Source organism: Cimex lectularius, unplaced genomic scaffold (genome assembly GCF_000648675.2).
Source record: "Cimex lectularius strain Harlan isolate CLEC.00 unplaced genomic scaffold, Clec_2.1 scaffold290, whole genome shotgun sequence".
In the NCBI taxonomy this organism is placed as follows: domain Eukaryota; kingdom Metazoa; phylum Arthropoda; class Insecta; order Hemiptera; family Cimicidae; genus Cimex; species Cimex lectularius.
The window spans coordinates 362,279-382,966 of NW_019394207.1; the positions used below are offsets into that span (position 1 = coordinate 362,279).

Here is a 20,688-nt window from a genome sequence, read left to right on the forward strand (position 1 = left end):
GGTAGGAGGATAAATATACAAAATTAAAACTAGGTCAAGGCAAATTTAAAAAAATATATTTGTATAACAAAACTAACTAAACAATTCTGTGTTTACATGCAATTTTATTTTTCTGGAATTTGTAATACAAAATGCAAATGCAAAAAATTTTGTTATCTACAAATGTGTCAAACTGCAGCTGACAAAGAATCCATAATATTATCATTATGTATTTAAACAACAATAACTATTTCAATAATAAAACTAGCACACAATTATTATTAAAAATATTTAAGGAAAAACAAACAGAAACTATAAGTTGATAAACATTTTTTTATAAATGACTGCTTAACAAAATAATGACTTAATAATTATTATATGTAAGAGTAAAACTTACAAAAATTTTAAATCGAAATTCAAATAATCAACACGACATCACAGACAAAAAATAAAGTCCCCTTACACAAGCTTCACGTAATGCAGATTCTTTGTCTTTTTGTAAGCCTAAAAATGTCCATGTTGATGATGATGTTCCAACAATCTGGATAGACACCATATATTCTGCAAAAAAAAAATCAAATAGCATGAATACATTACATTCACAAACTGGTACAGAAACGACAATATAATAGGTTATTAGAAAAGATAAATGGTGGAGTGAGTATTTTGTTCAATATATATAAAAAGATAGTTCCTACTCACAGTTAGTAACCGACTGAACTGTGACTGAAATTTTTCTGTTCTATTTACTTTCAAAATAAATATGTTCTAGACTGGAACAATGTATATATTTAAAAAAATTCAATTATTAGTCGGGTGATGTAATATTATATATTATGCAGGGTGGGTAACCAAGATTTGAGGGGTTAAATGCCTGGGTAGACTTGTACCCCATACCTAAAAGGTCCGGGACTTGGTCAGTTTACGTGTCCTGCATAAATCTCTTGGACCTGTTCACAAACCCCAAGATTTTGGACCATTTAATCTTGGGGATGTCCTCTCCTTCAAAGATTTCAAATCTAGACCTAGCATACCTATCACACTCTGCGAGGTAGTGCCTTGCCATTTCTTCTTTTATTTCGCAAAAGGGGTCTGGTAGAATACCCCAAACTAGAATAGAGAGGTGTCTTCTCAGTGGGCAGTGGCCCGTCAGAATACCTATCAGCCTCCTAATTCCCTTCCTTGAGTTATAGAATAGCCAGTTCGATTCTGCTGGTTTAATCACCTTAACAAACTCTTTCCATTGCCTGTGTCCGGGGGATAAATTCCACTCCCTAAGGAATTGTTTCATGACCCAGTTATTGATACTCTCTTTCGCTGTGCTCATAGAGTGAGGTAATACCGGTTGTGACCCGACGCAGTATTAGAGACTTCTTTGGCTAGGCTATCCGCCTCTTCATTGCCATGGTGTCCTTTATGTGCTAGTATCCAAATAAGGGTCACCTTGTTCTCAAACCTGGAAGAGATCCTATTGATAAGATCTATAGTTTCCTCTACCAGTCTAGATGTTGTAAAATCTTTTTGGAATGACCTAAGACTAGCCTGACTGTCAGAAAAAATTCTAATATCTTTTCCCTTAATTTTATTTTCTATAAGTTATTCTACAACACACATTAATGGCCCAGATTTCCGCCTGAAAAACGGAGGTGTTATTGCCAAGAGGGGAGGAGATTCCTAATTTAGGTATGTAGATTCCTGCACCACTCCCTTTACCTTTGATAAGTGAACCATCTGTACAGCAGTCTATGATGCGATGGTCATCATCCACTCTATAATTATATTCACAAGGGGTGACTACCTGAAAGTACTTTTTCCCCTAAGGGGTTTTACCCTTTTTATCACTAACGCTTAATAATTGGCCGTTAACCTTACTCAATAGTTGTAAGATTTTCGAGTAGCCTATGTTATTGCTCTTATGATTCCAGCTGCCTTCGCTAATTAATCTGCAGCAGCTGATTAGTGCTCTGACCTTAGCCTCAATGTGTAGAGGTGTGGTATTGGTTAAGATTTCAAGTCCTAGGGTGGGTGTAGTTGAAAATGCTCCTGTCATCATCAAACAGCCTAGTCTTTGAAATGACTTTAATTTATTACTATTCCCTTTATTTTCTAGACCTTTCCACCATATTAAAGTTGTGAACAATAATCTAGGTAGAATAATTGCAGTATATAGCCTTTGGCTACCCGTGGTTTGAGACCCCATGTTTTACCGACAATTCTCCTACATTGTACCATAGATATTGTGCCTTTCCTGTATATGTTATTAATGTGACCTTTCCAATCAAGTTTCCGTCAAATGTCACACCAAGGAATTTGATTGAATCCCTGAAATTGAGGGTTTTTAAAATTACCTAATGTTCTTCTCCTACTAAACATTATCAATTCCAGTTTAGCTGTATTAATTGATAAACCTTTATCACAACACCACTCATATAGCAATCCCATGGCATTTTCCATCAGTAGTGAAAGAGTCAGGGGATCCTTACCTGTGAGCATTATAGTACCATCATCTGAAAATAATTGACTGTAGAAACCTGAATTATTCAGAAGTTCTATTAAATTGTTTACTGTAATTAACCGTAAAAGAGGTGACAAGCAGCCTCCCTGTGGACAGCCTCCTTTGACATTAATTCTAAGAGTGCTACCACCTAAACACATATTGACTATCCTTCCCTCCAAGTAGGTCTTCACCCATCTAGTAAGGTGATGATCAACATTTTAATTATCTAGTGCTGATGTAATGCAAGAAGTATCAGCATTATCAAATGCCCCTTGGATATCGAAGAAGCAGCCTAGTGTATATTCATTATTACATAATGATTTCTCAATCCTGCTTATCAATGAATGCAAAGCAGTTTCCACTGATTTTCCTGGTAAATAGGCATGCTGATTGGGATGTATCATTGTATTAATTCCACAATCATGTCTAATGTATTTATCTAAAATTTTCTCTATTATTTTTATGAAAATATAAGATATACTTATAGGTCTATACGATTTAGGTAATTGATATGAGGCCTTACCTGGTTTGGGTAAGAAAATTACCCTTATTCCCTTCCTGCATTTTGGTATATGTCCCAATGCCAGATTACTCCTTAGGAGATCCCACATTACACTCAAACGAACTAGGTAAACTAACTGTTATTCTCAACTCATCCAAGTTCATCAAGTCAAAGCTAAAAGGGTAGGTTAGGTAGTGAAATATACTTATTTCACTACCTAACCTACCCTTTGACTTTGGTGATTTGGCAGTCCAGGGTCAGACTAACACAAAATCCATCCTACTGCTAAGTTAAAACTCCTGGGGCTGTCGACTGCAGTTTTTAACCTAAACACATCCATCGTGCCATAGTCTCATTCATTCTTAAATATATCATTTCATATTAAAAAATTAAATACCATTCACTCAAGTAGTGATTTTTTTGTTTTTGTTTGGGTATTCCCATTACCCAGATTGCTAGATAACTTCTAGATGCTTGATGGAGTCAGCTACTGAGGAACGGCCACGAGCAACACACTGCATGCAATGCCAGAGTGCGATGCCACCACACACACCCCCGATTACTAGACCCTGCACAGACCTACTCTTTTTCAAATCTCAATTTCGGCATCTCTGACATGCTCAAACTTTGGTATGCATCTTGTCTACCCTCTACTGTAAGAGATTCCAGATTAGTATGCCCAGCAATTCCCAGCAAAGAGTAAACTCTATCTATCCAGTCCTTCCTTCTATCTTCATATTCAGGACATTCCAATCAGCACATGTATCAAATCATCCTTACACAGTTTGGGGACTCTTTCATACCTATCCTTTGAGCACCCCATAATCCATGATCCATCCGGATGCGAACTAAGGTCATATAATTTTTTTTTAGAGGCCCTACACCCTTGAAACCATGGCATCCTTGGTACTCTAGGGAATCTTGTTTGGTACGTCAGTCCTCGTGTGGGTGTAAAGCCTCTTTTGTTTTTGAGCTAAGTTTTCACTGGGGGGAGGTAGTTCTTCTCTTTTGGGACAAATTGATAGGGGTTTTCAGCGAGGACGCAGGTTGGGGGTTGGGTAGTTCAGGGAACAAAGGAGTAGTTTTAAGGGAAGTAGAGTGTTGCAGTGCTCGATATTTGACCTTCATTCTTTACATATATTTTGAGACCTCTAATAATTATCATCCAACATAAACCAAAAACTAGCATGTACATCACAAAAAATGGTTAAATTTGTTTTAGTTACCTAACAATAGTAATTAATTAAAAATGTCAGGTATATTTTAGGCCTCAACTTCAATACCCTAACCTAGAAAGAATTTACACATTATAACTAGTCTAACTGCGATGCAATATCTAACATTGGGTACATAATTTATATAGTGTATAATAGTATAGGGTTACATATATAGTATATAGTATAGGGNTTGTGGGATGTTTCAATCCAAGTAATATTTTCCTGAAGGCCAAGTTCATTTACTATTTCGTTGAAAAGCTCTGATGGTTTTTCTACATTCCAAAAAAATTCTTCTGGCAAATTCTGATAAAGAATAATACATAATTGTTACTGGTAACTAACAAATATAGGAATAAGATATTTAATTTATTAGATTAAAATAATTACATTTATATTTTTGATACAATATCAATCATTGTAAAATTACCTTTACTTTATCTAATGCAGGAGATGGTTTAGTTTCTGTATATTGAATTAAGGAGTTATACAAATCACCTAGTTGAAGGCCTACTTGGCCTGTATTTGTACATCGGTGGTGTGTTTTTTCTTTCAACTTCTCAATTACAAGCGCATTCAATTTATTGATATTCTCTAGCTGGAAAAGTAAAATGTCTTTTATTAATAAACAACTATTAATAAAATAATTATTAAATTTTATTAATAATATTATATAATATGCTTCCTGTTCGCTGGCCCCCGGGCCACCGCTGCTCCCTTTTTTTCATTGCCTTTTCATCCCCTCGTGCAAAAGCTAGCAGGTGCTAGCTGCCGTGGGGCAGCCCTGGGGTTAGCAAACAGAGGGAGTCCCCGCTAGTTTCATATTATATTTTTTTAAATAAGTCAAAAAGAGCAACTCCAAATATTGGGTTGTAAGGAAAATAATGCAGGTTTTCATATTGTATTTCCCCCCTCTATATAATAAACTATTTACATTTGATGGATTATTGTTTTGTACAAATGTCATCACTTTTTAATCATCTTTCAAACAAGAACGTTTGTTTACCTCAGTAGCATTTCATTACTTTGGAATAATTCAGCCTGTTTCGGCAGCTTGCCTGAATGAAAGAAAATAAAATAAATTATTTAATTGAATAAATAAAATTAGAAAAATACAAGATAAAAGTTACGTCTACTGCAGAAAATGTGAACTGAAAATAAAATAAAGAAAGAGTAAATGAAACCTAATGAAAAAAAAAAAAATTAATTGTGGGGAATCGACTTATGGAGGAAAGCAGAGAAGGAAAAAATCGCATGCGGGACACTCACCTTCTGGCTACTGCTCGATGGCAATGGGCTGGATGTTGGAGTTCGGGCCCGAATCCACACCTGCTCCTGTTGGTAAATTGTCGTTGAAGCCAAGGGACAAGTGTCGAGGGATGACGATGAGAGAAATAGCAAGAGTTGAGAGAAAGAGAAAAAAAAAGGTGCAGAGATATTGGCATGGTCAAGCCCTGAATGCCTACTACCTTGCCTGCGGCCCCTCTCCAGCCCCAAAAAATGCCCGACCCAGCCAAGCCAAAACACCCCTCCCCCACGAGATAGGCCATAAGCACAAGCCTTCAAAAGCCACAAGAATTATGAAAATGTAGAAATTATTAATTTTCCTGGCGTAAACACAGACTTTACTAAGATGTCAACGTATGATTTTCATGTAATTTTGTTTTACGAGTTTAAACTCTGTCAGAACGATGTCTAAATGGCCAGAAACATTAATGAAGTCTGGGGAGATGGCAGTGTAAGTGAGAGCACCATTCCGAGATGTTTTATAAAATTTTGAGAGGAAGACTTTAGCCTTGAAGATAAAAAAGTTTGTGGAGAAAATTTCTTCCCTAGATGATCATGTTCTACGAACTTTAGTCAATAAAAATTCCAGAACAACTATTCTTGACCACGCAGAGAATCTTTCAGTTAGCAAATCTACTGTCGCTGACAACCTTAAGACAATTGGAAAAGTTAAAAAGCTTCAATGTATGATTTTCATGTAATTTTGTTTTACAAGTTTAAACTCGTCAGAACGATGCCCAAATGACCAGAAACATTAATGAAGTCTGGGGGTAATGGCAGTGATTTCGAGAGGGAGACTTTAGCCTTGAAGACAAAGTTTGTGGAAGGATTTCTTCCCTTGATAATCATGTTCTACAACCATCACTGACAATCTTAAGACAATAGGACATGCCGTCTCAGGTTAACCATTTCCACGAGGTGAAACAAGGTGAGGCAAGTATGCAGTTTATAACTGTTAATGTTAAATAAAAAAAGGGGGGAAGAAAACACTGTTGGGAGATCAAAGAATTATTTAGTTGACAAACCCCCTTAGAGTTTTTTCATTTTCGCTTCAAGAGTTCCAACAGTCCCATTCTGGTGCTAATTTCCTTCCACGCATCCTTTCTGTTATTCTTGTTCTGATGAGTTTTATCTGTAACATCCCGCAAAAATCAGTAGCTGTGGTACATTGGGAAAAGTTGAATGCACTACTAGAGGGTGTAGGGAAGTTGCCATCACATTGGGAAAAGTGACAGAGTGATGGAGGGTATTTTAATTAATAAAAAATGTTTCCAATAATTTATTTAATTGTTTTGATTTTATAACCATAAACCTGCATTATTTTCCAGACAACCCAATAAATAAGCTTAAACTAAAAACTTCTGCACATCTCGATTTTTGGCAGGCCTGTTTCATTTTACATGCAGTCTTCAACTAAATTTTACAGTAACCTGAATGTTTAATGTCCTGTTGGTCCATATGGCAGCAACCAATTCGACGAGGCCACCATGGTTACTGTTAACTTTCATTCACTTGAAATATTCATACTCACATTTAATGATCTTAGATTTAAGCCTACAATGAAATTTAATAACATTTCCACTCGGAAACAATATCGCCAGCGATTCATAGCCTAACGCTTTCATAAAATAATCTTCCCCTATGTAAATGCACAACAATGCACTAAATAGACAGTTGCCATCAACAGGTTACTTCAATTTTAGTCAGGCTTAGCCCTGAGAAGGGCTGATTTTTTAATAGCTAATAAATAATAATAAAAGGTTGATTAAAGCAGCTTAAGTTTAGCCCTGGGGGACCGCGGTAGCCGAGTGGTTAGCATGAGAGACTCTCACGCCGCGGTCGTGGGTTCGATTCCTACCGTCGCCTCTGGCCCTTTTTTCACGATAACCCCCCCCCCCAATTTGAACACATATATAAGAATTCGTCACCATGGCTAATATGCATAGATCATAAGGCAAAAAAAAAAGTTTATAGATAGAATTACTCGTAAAATTATTGATTACTAAGCCCTGAAAAAGGCTGATTGGAATTTGATTTCGATATGTTGTCAGTCAAATCCGTAATGAAATACTGAATATCTGTTCTTTCGAAAAAAAGAGAGAGAAAAAGATGGAAACATCCTTAACTTCATGAGTTGTAATACATTTTTAGCCAATTTTTTGTTATCTATATATTTTTTATTCTACTGTTCTTAAATAGCTGTTTAATACTATGTAAACAATTTTATGTTATGTTGTTTTCAAATAAGGCTTATTTTGTAGAAAAAAAGTTCCTCTTTTCAACAATATATAATGTGACTTCTCAACTCAGACCCCCCCCCTCTTTGACTTTCAAACCATATTTGGCATTCTATTATTTTCAAACGCCCAGTAATATTTAATTTAAATAATTAATGATAATTAATATTTATAAATTGATAAAACTTCATTAATAAATCATAATAAAATAAGGGGGTGCAGTAATTTTGACATTAAAAAGTCACTTAACATTTTTTTATTGAACTAGAATTTTCGTTTTAAGGATATGGAATTTTGAGAAAAAAAATATCAGTTATCCACCGCTTTTCCTAACCGAACTAGATGGAAATTTCCTGAATTACCCATTGCTTTTCCTCTTATATCTTGTGTATGGCTCGGTCGATTTTCTTACGTCCAACGTTTTTACGTCCGTTTTGAACCGAATTCGATGGGAAAGAAGTCAAAACAATTTTCTGAGTTACCCATCGCTTTTCCTCCTATATCCCATGGACGGCTCGGTCGATTTTCTTGCTTCCATACTTTTTACGCCAGTTTTCAACTGAACCAGATGGGTAAGTAGACAAAAAAATATCCTGAGTTACTCTACCCTTTTCCTCTTATATCTCGTTGATGGCTCGGTCGATTTTGTTACTTCAAACGTTTTTACGTCCGTCGAACCGAATTAGATGGGAAAGTAGTAAACAAATTTCTGAGTTACCCATCACTTTTCGTCTTATACCTCGTGGACGGCTCGGTCGATTTTCATATGTCCAACATTTTTACATCCGTTTTGAACAGAATTAGATGGGAAAGTAGTCAAAAAAAATTTCTGAGCTACCCGTCGCTTTTCGTCTTATACCTCGTGGACAGCTCGGTCGATTTTCTTACGTCCAACATTTGTACATCCGTTTTGACCTAAACTAGATGGGAAAGTCGACAATACAAATTCTTGAGTTACCCATCGCCTTTCGTCTTCTATCTCGTGGATGGCTCGGTCGATTTTCTTACTTAAAACGTTTTTATGTCCGTTTTGAACCGAATTAGATGGGAAAGTAGTCAAAAAATTTCTTGAGTTACCCATCACTTTTCGTCTTATACCTCGTGGACATCTCGTCGATTTTCTTACTTCAAACGTTTTTACTTCTGTTTGTGAAAAAATGTGAATTTATAAAGGAAAAAGGGGAGGATAAGTCAGAAAACATTTTCGACCAGTTTCACATATAGTATGGTTCAAAACCGACGTAACAACGTTGGATATATATAATAAAAACGACCTAGCCTTCTATGAGATGTAAGAGAAAAACCAGAGGATAATTGATAATGTGTGGTAATTAGTGACTGTTAATCGATTTCTAAATAAATAATTGATAATAATTTTTTTTACCACTTACTAGAGATATAAGGGGAAAATGGGAGAGTAACTCAGGAAATTATTTTGACTACTTATCCATCTAGATCGGTTCAAAACGGACATAAAAACGTTAGATGTAAGAAAATCGACCGAGCCGTCGACAAGATATAAGAGGAAAAGCGATGGGTAACTCAGAAATTTTTTTGACTACTTTCCCATCTATTTCGGTTCAAAACGGACGTAAAAACGTTTGAAGTAAGAAAATCTACCCACCCCCACAACGAAATAAACAGGAATATGTTGCTTTACTCTCTTGTCCACATATGTATGATTCCAAAAAACCCAAGCATAATCCTACAGCACTCGCTACCCATCATTTTGAACACCAACACAATTTCGACTTCAAAAATCCCAAAATATTACATACAGAACAAAACAAACATAAACGTAATTTTTTAGAAATGGTTTATATCAACCGAGATAAACACAGCATCAATTACAGAACAGATACATGTAAACTCAGTCGCAGCTATGCCAATATCATTAATCAAATTCAATATAGATAACATACATACATCATTACATTACATTCCACACATCAAATACTTTTCATAGTCTAATTGTCCAACTATTTAGCTTTCCTTTTCCTATTTATCCCTTTCTATGTAATCCTGAAAGGATAATCTGGCCGAACCATTACCAACACATTGTTTCCCTTCGTCGGCTCTTTTAACCTCAAAGAAGCCGACGCCTTATACAAAAATGTCTTTTTTTCTATACCGACTTCCTTCCCCACCCCTTCAAAATCCAACGTATATAAACATAAAACAGCAAAATTTCATTGGCACTCTCAACTGAATATAAAAAATATATTTTGCATTGTATAAATTCAATTTTCCACATCCTAAATGTACTTGTTAAATGTAAACAATGTTTGTAAATCCCAGGCCCTGAAGATGATCTCAATAAAGATCGAATGTTAGCACGATAAAAAAAATGTTTTTCTGAAACCTACATCACACCAGACCGCATCTCACGATTTCTGGATAATTATCGATTAACGGTCACTAATCACCACACATTTTTTTTAAGTTAGGCTATTACGTAAATTAGGTTATTAGGTAGATTAGTTAGTGAGGTAGTAAAAAACAGGCACTTTGAGCTATGGACATATTTACTGAAAGCTACTTTCTACTACTCAGATATATCCTATTCTTAAACTGAAAACTATTGCACATAAAACTAGTATCAGAAGGATTTTTTATATATACCTCATTATTTTTTTCCAAGGCAGGAACTTCTTGTAGGCAATCTTTCAATTTTTCAAGCATGGCTTGAGCAGCCAACTGCTTTGCTTGCTTTTTGGTCTTAGCTAGTCCTAAAAATATCATCATTTAAAATACCTGAACATGTGAATGACTGAAAATACTGAATTACTTGTGTCGATAAGATTTTGACTAAATACACAACTGTATTATGGTCATTTATCCTATTCTGTTAATTTTTAAAAGAAAAAAAGGAGTATTGTATGTGCAATAATGAAACTACAACATACCTTCAGTTTTGAAGGAAGAAACAGAACAAGATATGCAAAATATCTTATCATGAGGTAATCCTTCATCTCGTGTTAGTGCGTACACTGGCATGCGCAACAATTTGTCTGAACAAAATTCCTGCAGACTTCCAACAGCATTATCTTTGATTATTTCTGCATATGGATGCCGCCTAACACAAATAAATATTTGTATACCATTCTAATAATTTTATTTTTACAACAGGAAAACAGTACCAAAAAAAAAGTTTTACATATTATAAGAATATACAAATGTGTTTTAACTTGTTTAACATATAAATGTAAAAGCCATTTTATCATAGTTTGAAGACTACATTTTAAAAAAAAACACTTTATAGTGTAAAAAATTACCTGTGCATGCTTTATTCATAAGTAAATTAATAATTTTTTTACTACTAAAAAATTATAATTAATTATTTTTGTCATGTACATATTTATATATTTTTTATATGGAAAACTGAAAGAATTCTAAAAATTACTAACAAGGGGAGGCTGCGGTTTTGGGATTTCACTGATAACATATTATGACATTATTAAGAAATTTTTGAGTGTTATGTCAATTATTTCAGCTCTTAGAAAGCATAATTTCTCTTTTTTCAGCCCTAGTCAACAAGGTTTATATTTTATGTATGTGAGAAAAATAAGGTTAAAAAAAACCAAAAATTCCCCAAACTGTTATTTTATACCATCCATTATAATTTATTTCAGAGGCCAAATTTATGCCAGTACAGGTAGTTTTTAGAGTTCTAAAACTCTATAAAATTTTCCTTATCAGTGGAGTAAGTATAGAAATTCATTATTGATTTTCACAAAAATTTCTACCTAGTTTTTTGGACTACAATATATTTTTTTTTTCTCAGCGCTTAGGGCCAATTGGGGCTTGGACATGTGGATAATATTTTTGACCTATCACAAAAAAGTTTTATTTAAATCAGTCATCCCACATCCGTAGCCTCGCCTTATAAGTATTATTTCTCTAGACTATCTTTAAAATAAAAGTATTTTCAATACTTCAAAACAGAAAGTATTCCAAAATATACTTACACTTCATCCACGACACTTTCTTCCACTAGATGTTGTAATTCTGAATCCTCTGATTTAAGTATTAGAAGGAAATTACGAGCAGCATCATGTTTAGCTTCTTTTTTTGATTTTCCATTTCCAAATGCTATGGGAAATCATTTCATTTACAATGATTTGTATTCACAATTTTTATTAATGAATTAGTTGATTAAATATTAGACAAATTGTGAGATGAGGCAAACTAAGATAAACATTACCTATTTTTCCGATTGCACTGACTTGAAATTTAAATGTAGGCTGGTGCGTACCAACACCGTTGTGAATCAATTCAAAATTTGGTACAACATGCCTTTTTAAAAGAAGTTCCTGAAGCAAAGTCACAGGTGTTTTACTGTTCCTAAAATAAAAACAATTATTAAAACAAAAAAATTATTTATTTGTACAGCTTTACTTTTGTTAGTTTTAAGTAAAAGGATAACATATAGCTACAGAAAGTACTGGCAAATAAATGTTCTTAATATAAATAATAATAATATCAATATTATTTATATATATTTTAATGTACTACCCATTTGGAGGGCGTCCAGGAGTGTTAAGTGGGTGAAGTGATGGCCTGAAATAAAAATAACTTCAAAAGAAGTCGTTAACTCACATTATTACATAAAGCCTAATTATTTCAACTTTCAATTAAATCAACCCTAGAAAGTAAAAGTAATAACAAGAATTGAAACAATCCATTTTAACTACTAGGACTGAACATCCTTTTTAACTTTTAGGATTGAACACCGCACACACTCCACCATTCATCATTTCTAGAATTAAAGCATACAATTTTTTTGGACACAAGAAATCAAGAAAGAAAATGTGTTTGCTATTTTGCAAGTCAATTGGACTTAGTAAAATTGTGATCAATAAAGTCTAGATTTTGTACTTCTTCAGCATTGGTGGCAACAACAGTTGAATACATGTTGAACTGGCACAGGATCACTTACTGGGTCTATTTCCATTCGCTGGTTTTTCAGTTATTCAAACGCATTTTGGCATTGTGCCTTTTCAGTGCGGAAGAGTTCTCACGCGCAAAGCCAAAATGCATTTGAATAACAAAAAACCAGCAAGTGGAGACAGACCCAATAGTAACCCTGTGCCAGTTCAACATAAATTCACCTTCAGACCAAAATCTATCATCAACTCTAACAGCTGAATGGTCAACACAGCGACTCATTACAAGAAAGTCCCAGTTTTGAATTTCGGAGACCCTGGAGTTGATTAAAATGTACTTTCAAAAGGGCTTTTTCAATGTGAAAACACTGGAACCCCAGGTCGATATGACCTAACGACAATGGACACCCCAGCCTGAATGAAACACACTTGTCGTTTTTATGCTAATGAAAACAATGTTTAATTTATACAATTTTTACATTTTACTAGACTCATAAACAACCTTACCTTGAATGTATTCCAACCATAGTTATACTCATTTCCTACGGAATCAATGCTTTTCAGGTAATTAGCACAAGAATTAAGCTAGTAAAACTTAAAATAAACAAGACAACCACAAAATCAAACTAAAACAATTTTTTGAATGTATTTAATACTCATTTTCCTATGGATCGATTCTCTTGAGTTGATTAGTGAAAGAATTAAGATTATAAATCAAAAAATAAGCTAGACAAACAAAAACAAACTAAAACAATTTTTTAAATGTATTAATACATTAAAACATACTATGGATTGAATCTAATGAGTTGATTGGAGCAAGAGTTAAGTTCATAATCCTTAACAAAGCTAGACGACCACAATATCAAACTAAAACATTTTTTTTTTAATTTTTATTGTTTAAGGGATGTATTTATACTAGTTTCCGTTAGAATCAACTTTCTTGAGTCAAATGAGCTTGAATCTTTCCTTAAGCCAAATGTCATAAGTAACAAAAAGCAAATCCTTTTGTCATAGAATGCTTTACCCCACAGAAGAATCCAGCAGACTTGATATTCCATGCCACAGTGAAGAACAAGCACAGTTAAAATATTTACAGAACGTTCACTATTTTTCGTGATCCGCTTGACCAATTAATATCATACAATTAATCAAGGTTTTAGGTTGAGATAAAAAAGTGGTAGAGTAGCGACGTATCAAGCTGAAGGTCGTGGGTTCGACTGACTTTTTTATCTCAACTTGAAACTTTGATTAATTGTATTTACAGAACAATTTAATAAACTTTATTTTATCAATGCAAGTTTTCCTTTGCATTTCTAAGTTGCTTATCATTTTTTTCCCTCACATTTCCATCGGTGTACTGCTTATTGGCCGAAAGTTGGAGTTGCAGATCCTCCTGAGAGGAATCTCTGGGAACTTCATAGTTAAAATTACTAGGGACCTACATATCGCAATGGGACAACAAAAAATAGCATACTAATTCTCCTTGATTTTACCAAAGCCTTTAATTCCATCAATCATTCATCAATCCTGTTCAAACTGGAATCCTTTTCCTATAATACCATCCTGCCTTCGAGCATGTACCATTCCTAATGGACACACACATCCTCCTTTCTCCCCTAAACTTCCCATTGAACATGTAATGAATACCCCCAATTCTAAAGATAATGTCACTTGAAAACAGAAGAATGTACCTAGATATGTTATTTTTGCATAAATTAGTGAATGGTTAATAGTCCTTAATAGTTAGAATGTATAAACTTTAATGTTCCTAGGCTCAATATGAGCAACTGTATTCATTGTATACAAATATGGCTATAACAAACTATATGAAACATAGCCCTTGTAACTGTTTAATGACAGAAGGGAATTTGTTACGTTTTGACTGTTCTTTTGACAGCATATCAGACCTAAAAAAAGTTATTGTAAATTACATTAAGGTAAATCACTGTAATGATTAAAAGTATAAAATGTATAATTGTGGAAATTTCCTGTAAATTGTGGAAAAATTGTATGCATGTTACTGTACATTGTATTTTTCTTATTGGGGGAAAAAAGGATTTGTACGAATGTGTATGAATTTATATTCATAAATTGACAATAGGCACATGCAATACAGAGTGTCTGACTGGTATGCAAATAGAAGAAAATGCTTGGTATGTATCTATCCCCTACAGATAACAAGAATCTTCTGTTATATGGTTTTTGTTGTTGACTAAAGTTTACAGCTGCAAGACATTGTGCTGTTAACCCATTTTTTCAGGGTGGTGCAAAATTGCACCATAAGAAATGTTTACTTTCGAACACTGGTTTCCCCCTTTTATTTCCTGGAAAAATAATGTTTAGTGTTGATAATTCTAGTTACTACAAAGGGGGGCGGACCTTAAACATTAGACCTCTAATGTTATGATTCCTTTTAGTCTAAACTCTAGTCATCTTTCAATTTCTCAATTTCTTAATATTATTATTTTTCTTGAGCAAAGTATGGGGAAAAAAAGGAAGTAACTTTTGAATTAAAATTTATAATTCATTTTTAACTGTTCTAATGTACTGCTAATAGATCAATAAGATAATATGATCTCCATTAGTTTTAGTTAAGAATTTTTTCAAATGAATTGCATTTTATGCACCACCGGGCACTTGCAGATACATATTTTTTTCTTTCATAGGATCTACCGAACTATGGACGAAATCTTGAATGCACTTCAAGAATTAGAAGAAAAAGAAAATTTAAAGTTTAAAGAAGCAAATGAAATCAACGTTTACATTGCCCCTCTCCCTAACAAGTTACGACACCGATGAAGATAATGCCGATGAAGATGAGGGAGGTACTGTAAATAATTTGAATGGGCATCAGTTGTTAGCAGATGGTGAATTTGTTTTGAGCAGCAAAGAGGGAGATTTATTAAGGTTGGTTGAGAAACATAACACCCTTTTAGAGTATAGTTCCGCAAGTCCCACAGCAATTCATTCTCCCAACATAACTTCCACATCACAATGTCCACAGAAGAAACTGAAGCTAACACAGAAGCATCTAACCTCCAAGATAGTAATGGAAAATTCTAGAAGAAAAGAGTGAAATCTTACAATTTTTGGGTAAAAGATGATCTACCTTTCTATAATATTGGTTGCAAATTTTTGAAATTCCGAACTCACCTTTGAACCAATCATGTAGACCGATGACTCCACTAAAACTGTTCAAGCTATTTTTCAATGATAACTTCTAGAAAGAAATCGTGAAACAATCCGTGATATATGCGGTACAAAAAGGAAAATGGAATTACCAATTTTCGGTTTAAGAAATTAAGGCTTTCTTGGGAATTTTGATTTTGAGTGGATACTGCATTGTCCCACGAAGGCGGATGTACTAGGACGAGAAACCTGATGTGCATAATGCCGCATTTTCTTCAACTCTTTATAGAAACAGGTTTGAATAAATTATGAGATATATCCATTCAAAGAATATTAACAGACTCAAGAAGAACAATAAACTTTCAAAAGTGAGACCTTACTTGGAGCACTTGAAACTTTCTCTCAAGAAATTTGCAGTTTGGTAGTCAAGAGTTCAGTATAGATGAAGCGATGATTCCATACTTTGGTCATCATGGTCTAAAACAATGTATTAGGGGAAAGCCAATATGTTTTTACTACAAGGCAAGGTGTCATAACTTCAAACAAGGCTATCTGGTGAACTTCTAAATTTACCAAGGTGCTAAGGGTGCTGAAAATGTTTACAAGTAAGATTTTGGATTGGGTAGTAGTGTTTTATTAATTTTTCTGATAGTTTGTTGAAATCATGATGAATTTTCAGCCTCACCATGTATTTACTGACAATTATTTCACATCCTTGAGTGCTGCAAAGGAATTCACTAAGAGATCAACTGCATTGACTGGAACAAATAGGACTGACAGTATTGGAAATAGCAATCTAATGGATGTATCTATTATGGAAAAAAAGCCAGGGGATTTTATGATGTGTACTATGAAAAGAAGCATAGCAACATTTTGCTCTGCCGATGGAATGGCAACTCCATGGTTTCCTTATTGTCTAATTGTTTAGCAGTGAGCCCCACCAATTTTGCAACAAGATATTCAGCCACAGAAAAATAAGAAAATTCAAGTGAGCCAACCCCATGTGGTTAGGTCCTATAACAAAAACATGGGAGAAACTGATCGCATGAATCAAAATGTATCAACATACCGAATATCTCTAAGATCTAAACAATGGTGTTAGTCAATATTTCTATGGGGAATCGACATTTCTTTACAAAATGCATGGATCTTACACCAAAAATCAGTAAGAGCAAGATGTAAGCAGTCATTAGATTTCTTGGAATTCAAAAGAAGTGTGGCAAGAGAGTTAATGGAAAAAACACAACTCCAAGGATCAGAACAGGGAACATTTCATCAACCGTGGCTAGTTGGACTTCAAGCGGAATCAGGTATGACAGCTTAGGACATTTTTGGACTCACAAACAATCTGCTGTGAATTTTGCCACTACCATACTATGATGAAATGTGAAAAATGTTCATTGGCCTTGCAACAAAAATGTTTTGCAAATTTTCAGTCGAATAGTTACTAGTTACCTATCATATAATATTTTTGTAATCACCTAACAAAAGAAATAAAAATTTTATAAAACAGTGAGTTATTTTTGTCCAACCTAAGGGCTGAATACATTTTCATGAACTTTTTGAAGCAGGTTATAACTATAAAAGCAAACAGTACTGTTCAAAACCACAATTTTTTAAATACTACAAGGACACTAAAGAAGCTATATATATATGTTTTTACCAAAACATTGGTGGGCATATATGGGTTAATTAATTTAGCCCATTATTATTTTAATTTTAAGGTTTGCTTCTATTTCACTGAAGACATTCAGAGACTTTACTGAGTGTATGTTCCACAGTGAAAATTCCAGAAACAAGTTACTACAAATAAACACTGTGCCATTGAAATAAAAAGGCTAGGAACACATTCCACGAAGATAGCCATTTTTTCCAATAGACTTAAGGCCTTAGCCTCCCTGGCAGAAATCGGTTACACCAATGAACTGGCATGGACCCCTGGTTATTCGGGAAATAGAGGCAATGAAAAAATGGACATGGTGGCTAAAAAAAAAGAAGCCAATATGAATTCTCTAGGCCCCAAACCCTAGTGTCTTACCATCTAGCCAACAAAAAAAGGACACATCCAACAATGGGTCCTTGAGTCCAAAACCTGGTAGGAAAAAAACAGGCATGAGACACACAAAGAGATTCATAGAAGGGCTGTCTTTAAGATTCACAAAGAAACTACTGGAGGGTACTGGTTGGACTCCTGACAGGCACTGCCGCCTAAGGAGGCACATGCACAAGATAGGAAGTACTGACAGAAAAAACAGTGCAGATACTGCGAGGAAGAAGAAGAGATTGCACAAAATGTTTTATGCTTCTGTGAGGGTCTATGTAGGTGCTGCGACTAGGATCCTACACTAAGGAACTGGTGGCAAGGCTATGGATGTTGATTAACAGCCTGAAGCTAGCCAGTGATTTATAAAATTAGAAAAGCACAATAGTTCTACTACTCAGGTGCCTTACATCCACCTCTTTTCTAATCCTACTACCAATAAAGTTGTAAAAAAAATGGCATTAAGTCAAAAAGATGGACTTGGCCGTGAACCACACAGGAAGTTACACATCTGTAAACCGCGTGTCTACGGCAAATGTTGTTTTCTGCTGTTGACGAGTGTCTTTTCCACTCGAATGGGTGGAAAAGTATCAGAAGCAATAGTTAGAGACAACACAGACATGGAGAGCAATCCTTCCTTACCGGCAGCACCAATTTGGAGCGCTGTGAAAGAGAGACAAGGTTGCTCCCCCTAAGGTACAGGGTGATAAGACGAGGGATTCACCCTGGTTAAAACTTAAAAGCAAAAGAGGTAAGAGAGGAGGGCGATCCAGGCTTGAGCACAATAAGGATCGCTCCAATTCTCGAAAGGTTGGGTCCACATCCGTGTTTCAACCTGTCTTCAGGGACAGGTTCAAACCAAGACGAAACCCTCAGGTAAGTACCATGGATTATTCATGAGACCTCTCAGGGTGTCACAAAGTAATATGCAGCACAGTAAGATTGTCACGGCCGAAATCGGTAGGGACATGACTGTGCTGCAAACGTTGATTAGGGATGGTTAGGGATTTCTGCCAATAGTTAATTGGGTAACAGAGTGGAGGGTGACACCAGGTAAGATCTCCTCAGATCATTGTATCATTGATTTTAAAATCTCAGGAGAAGGTAACAAAATAAGGTTTAGGAATCCAAAACTAACCAACTGGGAAACCTATACTAATATTATTAATAATATTACAGGTTGCATACCTACTCCTTCTAATGTAACAGAGCTGGAGCAGGTTGCTAATATCATTATACAGTTCATAAACTCTGCATATGTAGAAGCGTGTCCTGAAAAAATACTACGCCAGAATTGACATCACTGGTGGAACAAAGATCTGGCTAGTTTAAGGAAAAGGGTCAAAGCATTACACAAAAAAGCCCTGCAGTGGAACTCTGAACTGTACTGGAGGGATTATCTCTCCACGAAGAAAGATTATAAAAAAGAGTTAAGGAAAACTAAGCGTAAAGCCTGGAGGAACTTGTTTAGAAACAGAAACAATTAAGGAAAGTTCTCGTATTTTTAAACTTCTGGAAAAGGATTATATTAATCCTTTAGGTTTATTACAGGATGATAATGGGGTGTACACCACATCCTGTAAGGAGACCCTGAACCTGATGGCTAGAATTCATTTCCCCAGGTCAGACTCTTCCACTATCCCAGCCGAGGTTGAACTACCAACACCAAACTGGGATAAGGCTAATGAGGTAATTTCCTGGGAGGCCTACAAATGGGCGGCACATTCCTTCAAGAAATACAAGGCAGCCGGGGTGGATGGAATATTCCCTGCCCTCCTTCAACAGGATACACCATTGGAACATATACCAAAATGCTGGAAGGAAATAAGGGTAATTTTCTTACCCAAACCAGGTAAGGCCTCATATCAATTACCTAAATCGTATAGACCTATAAGTAATCTTCTATTTTCATAAAAATTATAGAGAAAATTTTAGATAGATATATTAGGCATGATTTGAAATTAATACAATGATACATCCCAATCAGCATGCCTATTTACCAGGAAAATCAGTGGAAACTGCTTTGCATTCATTGATAAGCAGGATTGAGAAATCATTATTTAATAATGAATATACACTAGATTGCTTCTTCGATATCCAAGGGGCATTTGATTATGCTGAAACTTCTTGCATTGCATCAGCACTAGATAATTAAAATGTTGATCATCACCTTACTAGATGGGTGAAGACCTACTTGGAGGGAAGGATGGTCAATATGTGCTTAGGTGGTAGCACTCTTAGAATTAATAATTATTCAGAAATCGTGAGATGCGGTCTGGTGTGATGTAGGTTTCAGAAAAACATTTTCTTTATCGTGCCAACGTTTCGATCTTTATTGAGATCATCTTCAAGATGATCTCAATAAAGACTGCATCTCACGATTTCTGAATAATTATCGATTAACGGTCATTAATCACCACACACTTAGAATTAATATCAAAGGAGGCTGTCCACAGGGAGGCTGTTGTCACCTCTTTTATGGCTAATTACAGTAAACAGCTTAATAGAATTTCTGAATAATTCAGGTTTCTACAGTCAATTATTTTCAGATGATGGTACCATAATGCTCACAGGTAGGGATCCCCTGACTCTTTCACTACTGATGGAAAACGCCATGGGATTGCATTATGGTTGGTGTTGTGACAAAGGTTTATCAATTAATCCTGCTAAACTAGAAATGATAATGTTTAGCAGAAGAAGAACATTAGGTAATTTTAAAAACCCTCAATTTCAGGGCATAGAATTAAAGTTAGTGGATTCCATCAAATTCCTTGGTGTGACACTTAACAGGAAACTTGATTGGAAAGGTCATAGTAATAACATATACAGGAAAGGCACTATATCAATGGTACAATGTAGGAGAATTGTCGGTAAAACATGGGGAATCAAACCATGGGTAGCCAAATGGTTATATAC

At 35.0% G+C, this 20,688-nt stretch overlaps 2 protein-coding genes across 6 annotated transcripts in view; one reads left to right on the forward strand and one right to left on the reverse strand.

Moving 5' to 3' along the window:
* LOC106668551 (AN1-type zinc finger protein 2A-like) overlaps window positions 1–17,243 on the forward strand; it is a 36,268-nt gene extending 19,025 nt beyond the window's left edge. Inside the window, exons 7-8 of one of the 2 annotated variants that reach the window (XR_002910913.1) lie at window positions 15,269–16,336; window positions 16,411–17,243. The gene's annotated coding sequence lies outside the window, so the exon portion shown is untranslated. Of the gene's footprint in view, window positions 1–15,268 lie in introns of both variants that reach the window. The other variant, XM_014397408.2, reaches the window with a different exon arrangement.
* LOC106668550 (interferon-inducible double-stranded RNA-dependent protein kinase activator A-like) overlaps window positions 35–20,688 on the reverse strand; it is a 35,342-nt gene continuing 14,688 nt past the window's right edge. For 2 of the 4 annotated variants that reach the window (XM_024230177.1, XM_024230179.1), the window contains exons 8-15: window positions 11,921–12,060; window positions 11,685–11,808; window positions 10,623–10,792; window positions 10,339–10,445; window positions 4,623–4,790; window positions 4,386–4,498; window positions 1,179–1,183; window positions 35–540 (exon numbers count right to left, since the gene is read on the reverse strand). In XM_024230177.1, coding sequence (XP_024085945.1) covers window positions 404–540; window positions 1,179–1,183; window positions 4,386–4,498; window positions 4,623–4,790; window positions 10,339–10,445; window positions 10,623–10,792; window positions 11,685–11,808; window positions 11,921–12,060 — 964 coding nt within the window. In that variant the 3' untranslated portion in view covers window positions 35–403. Of the gene's footprint in view, window positions 541–1,178; window positions 1,184–4,385; window positions 4,499–4,622; window positions 4,791–5,198; window positions 5,251–6,194; window positions 6,612–10,338; window positions 10,446–10,622; window positions 10,793–11,684; window positions 11,809–11,920; window positions 12,061–20,688 lie in introns of those variants that run through there. The other 2 variants (XR_002910912.1, XM_024230178.1) reach the window with 2 other exon arrangements.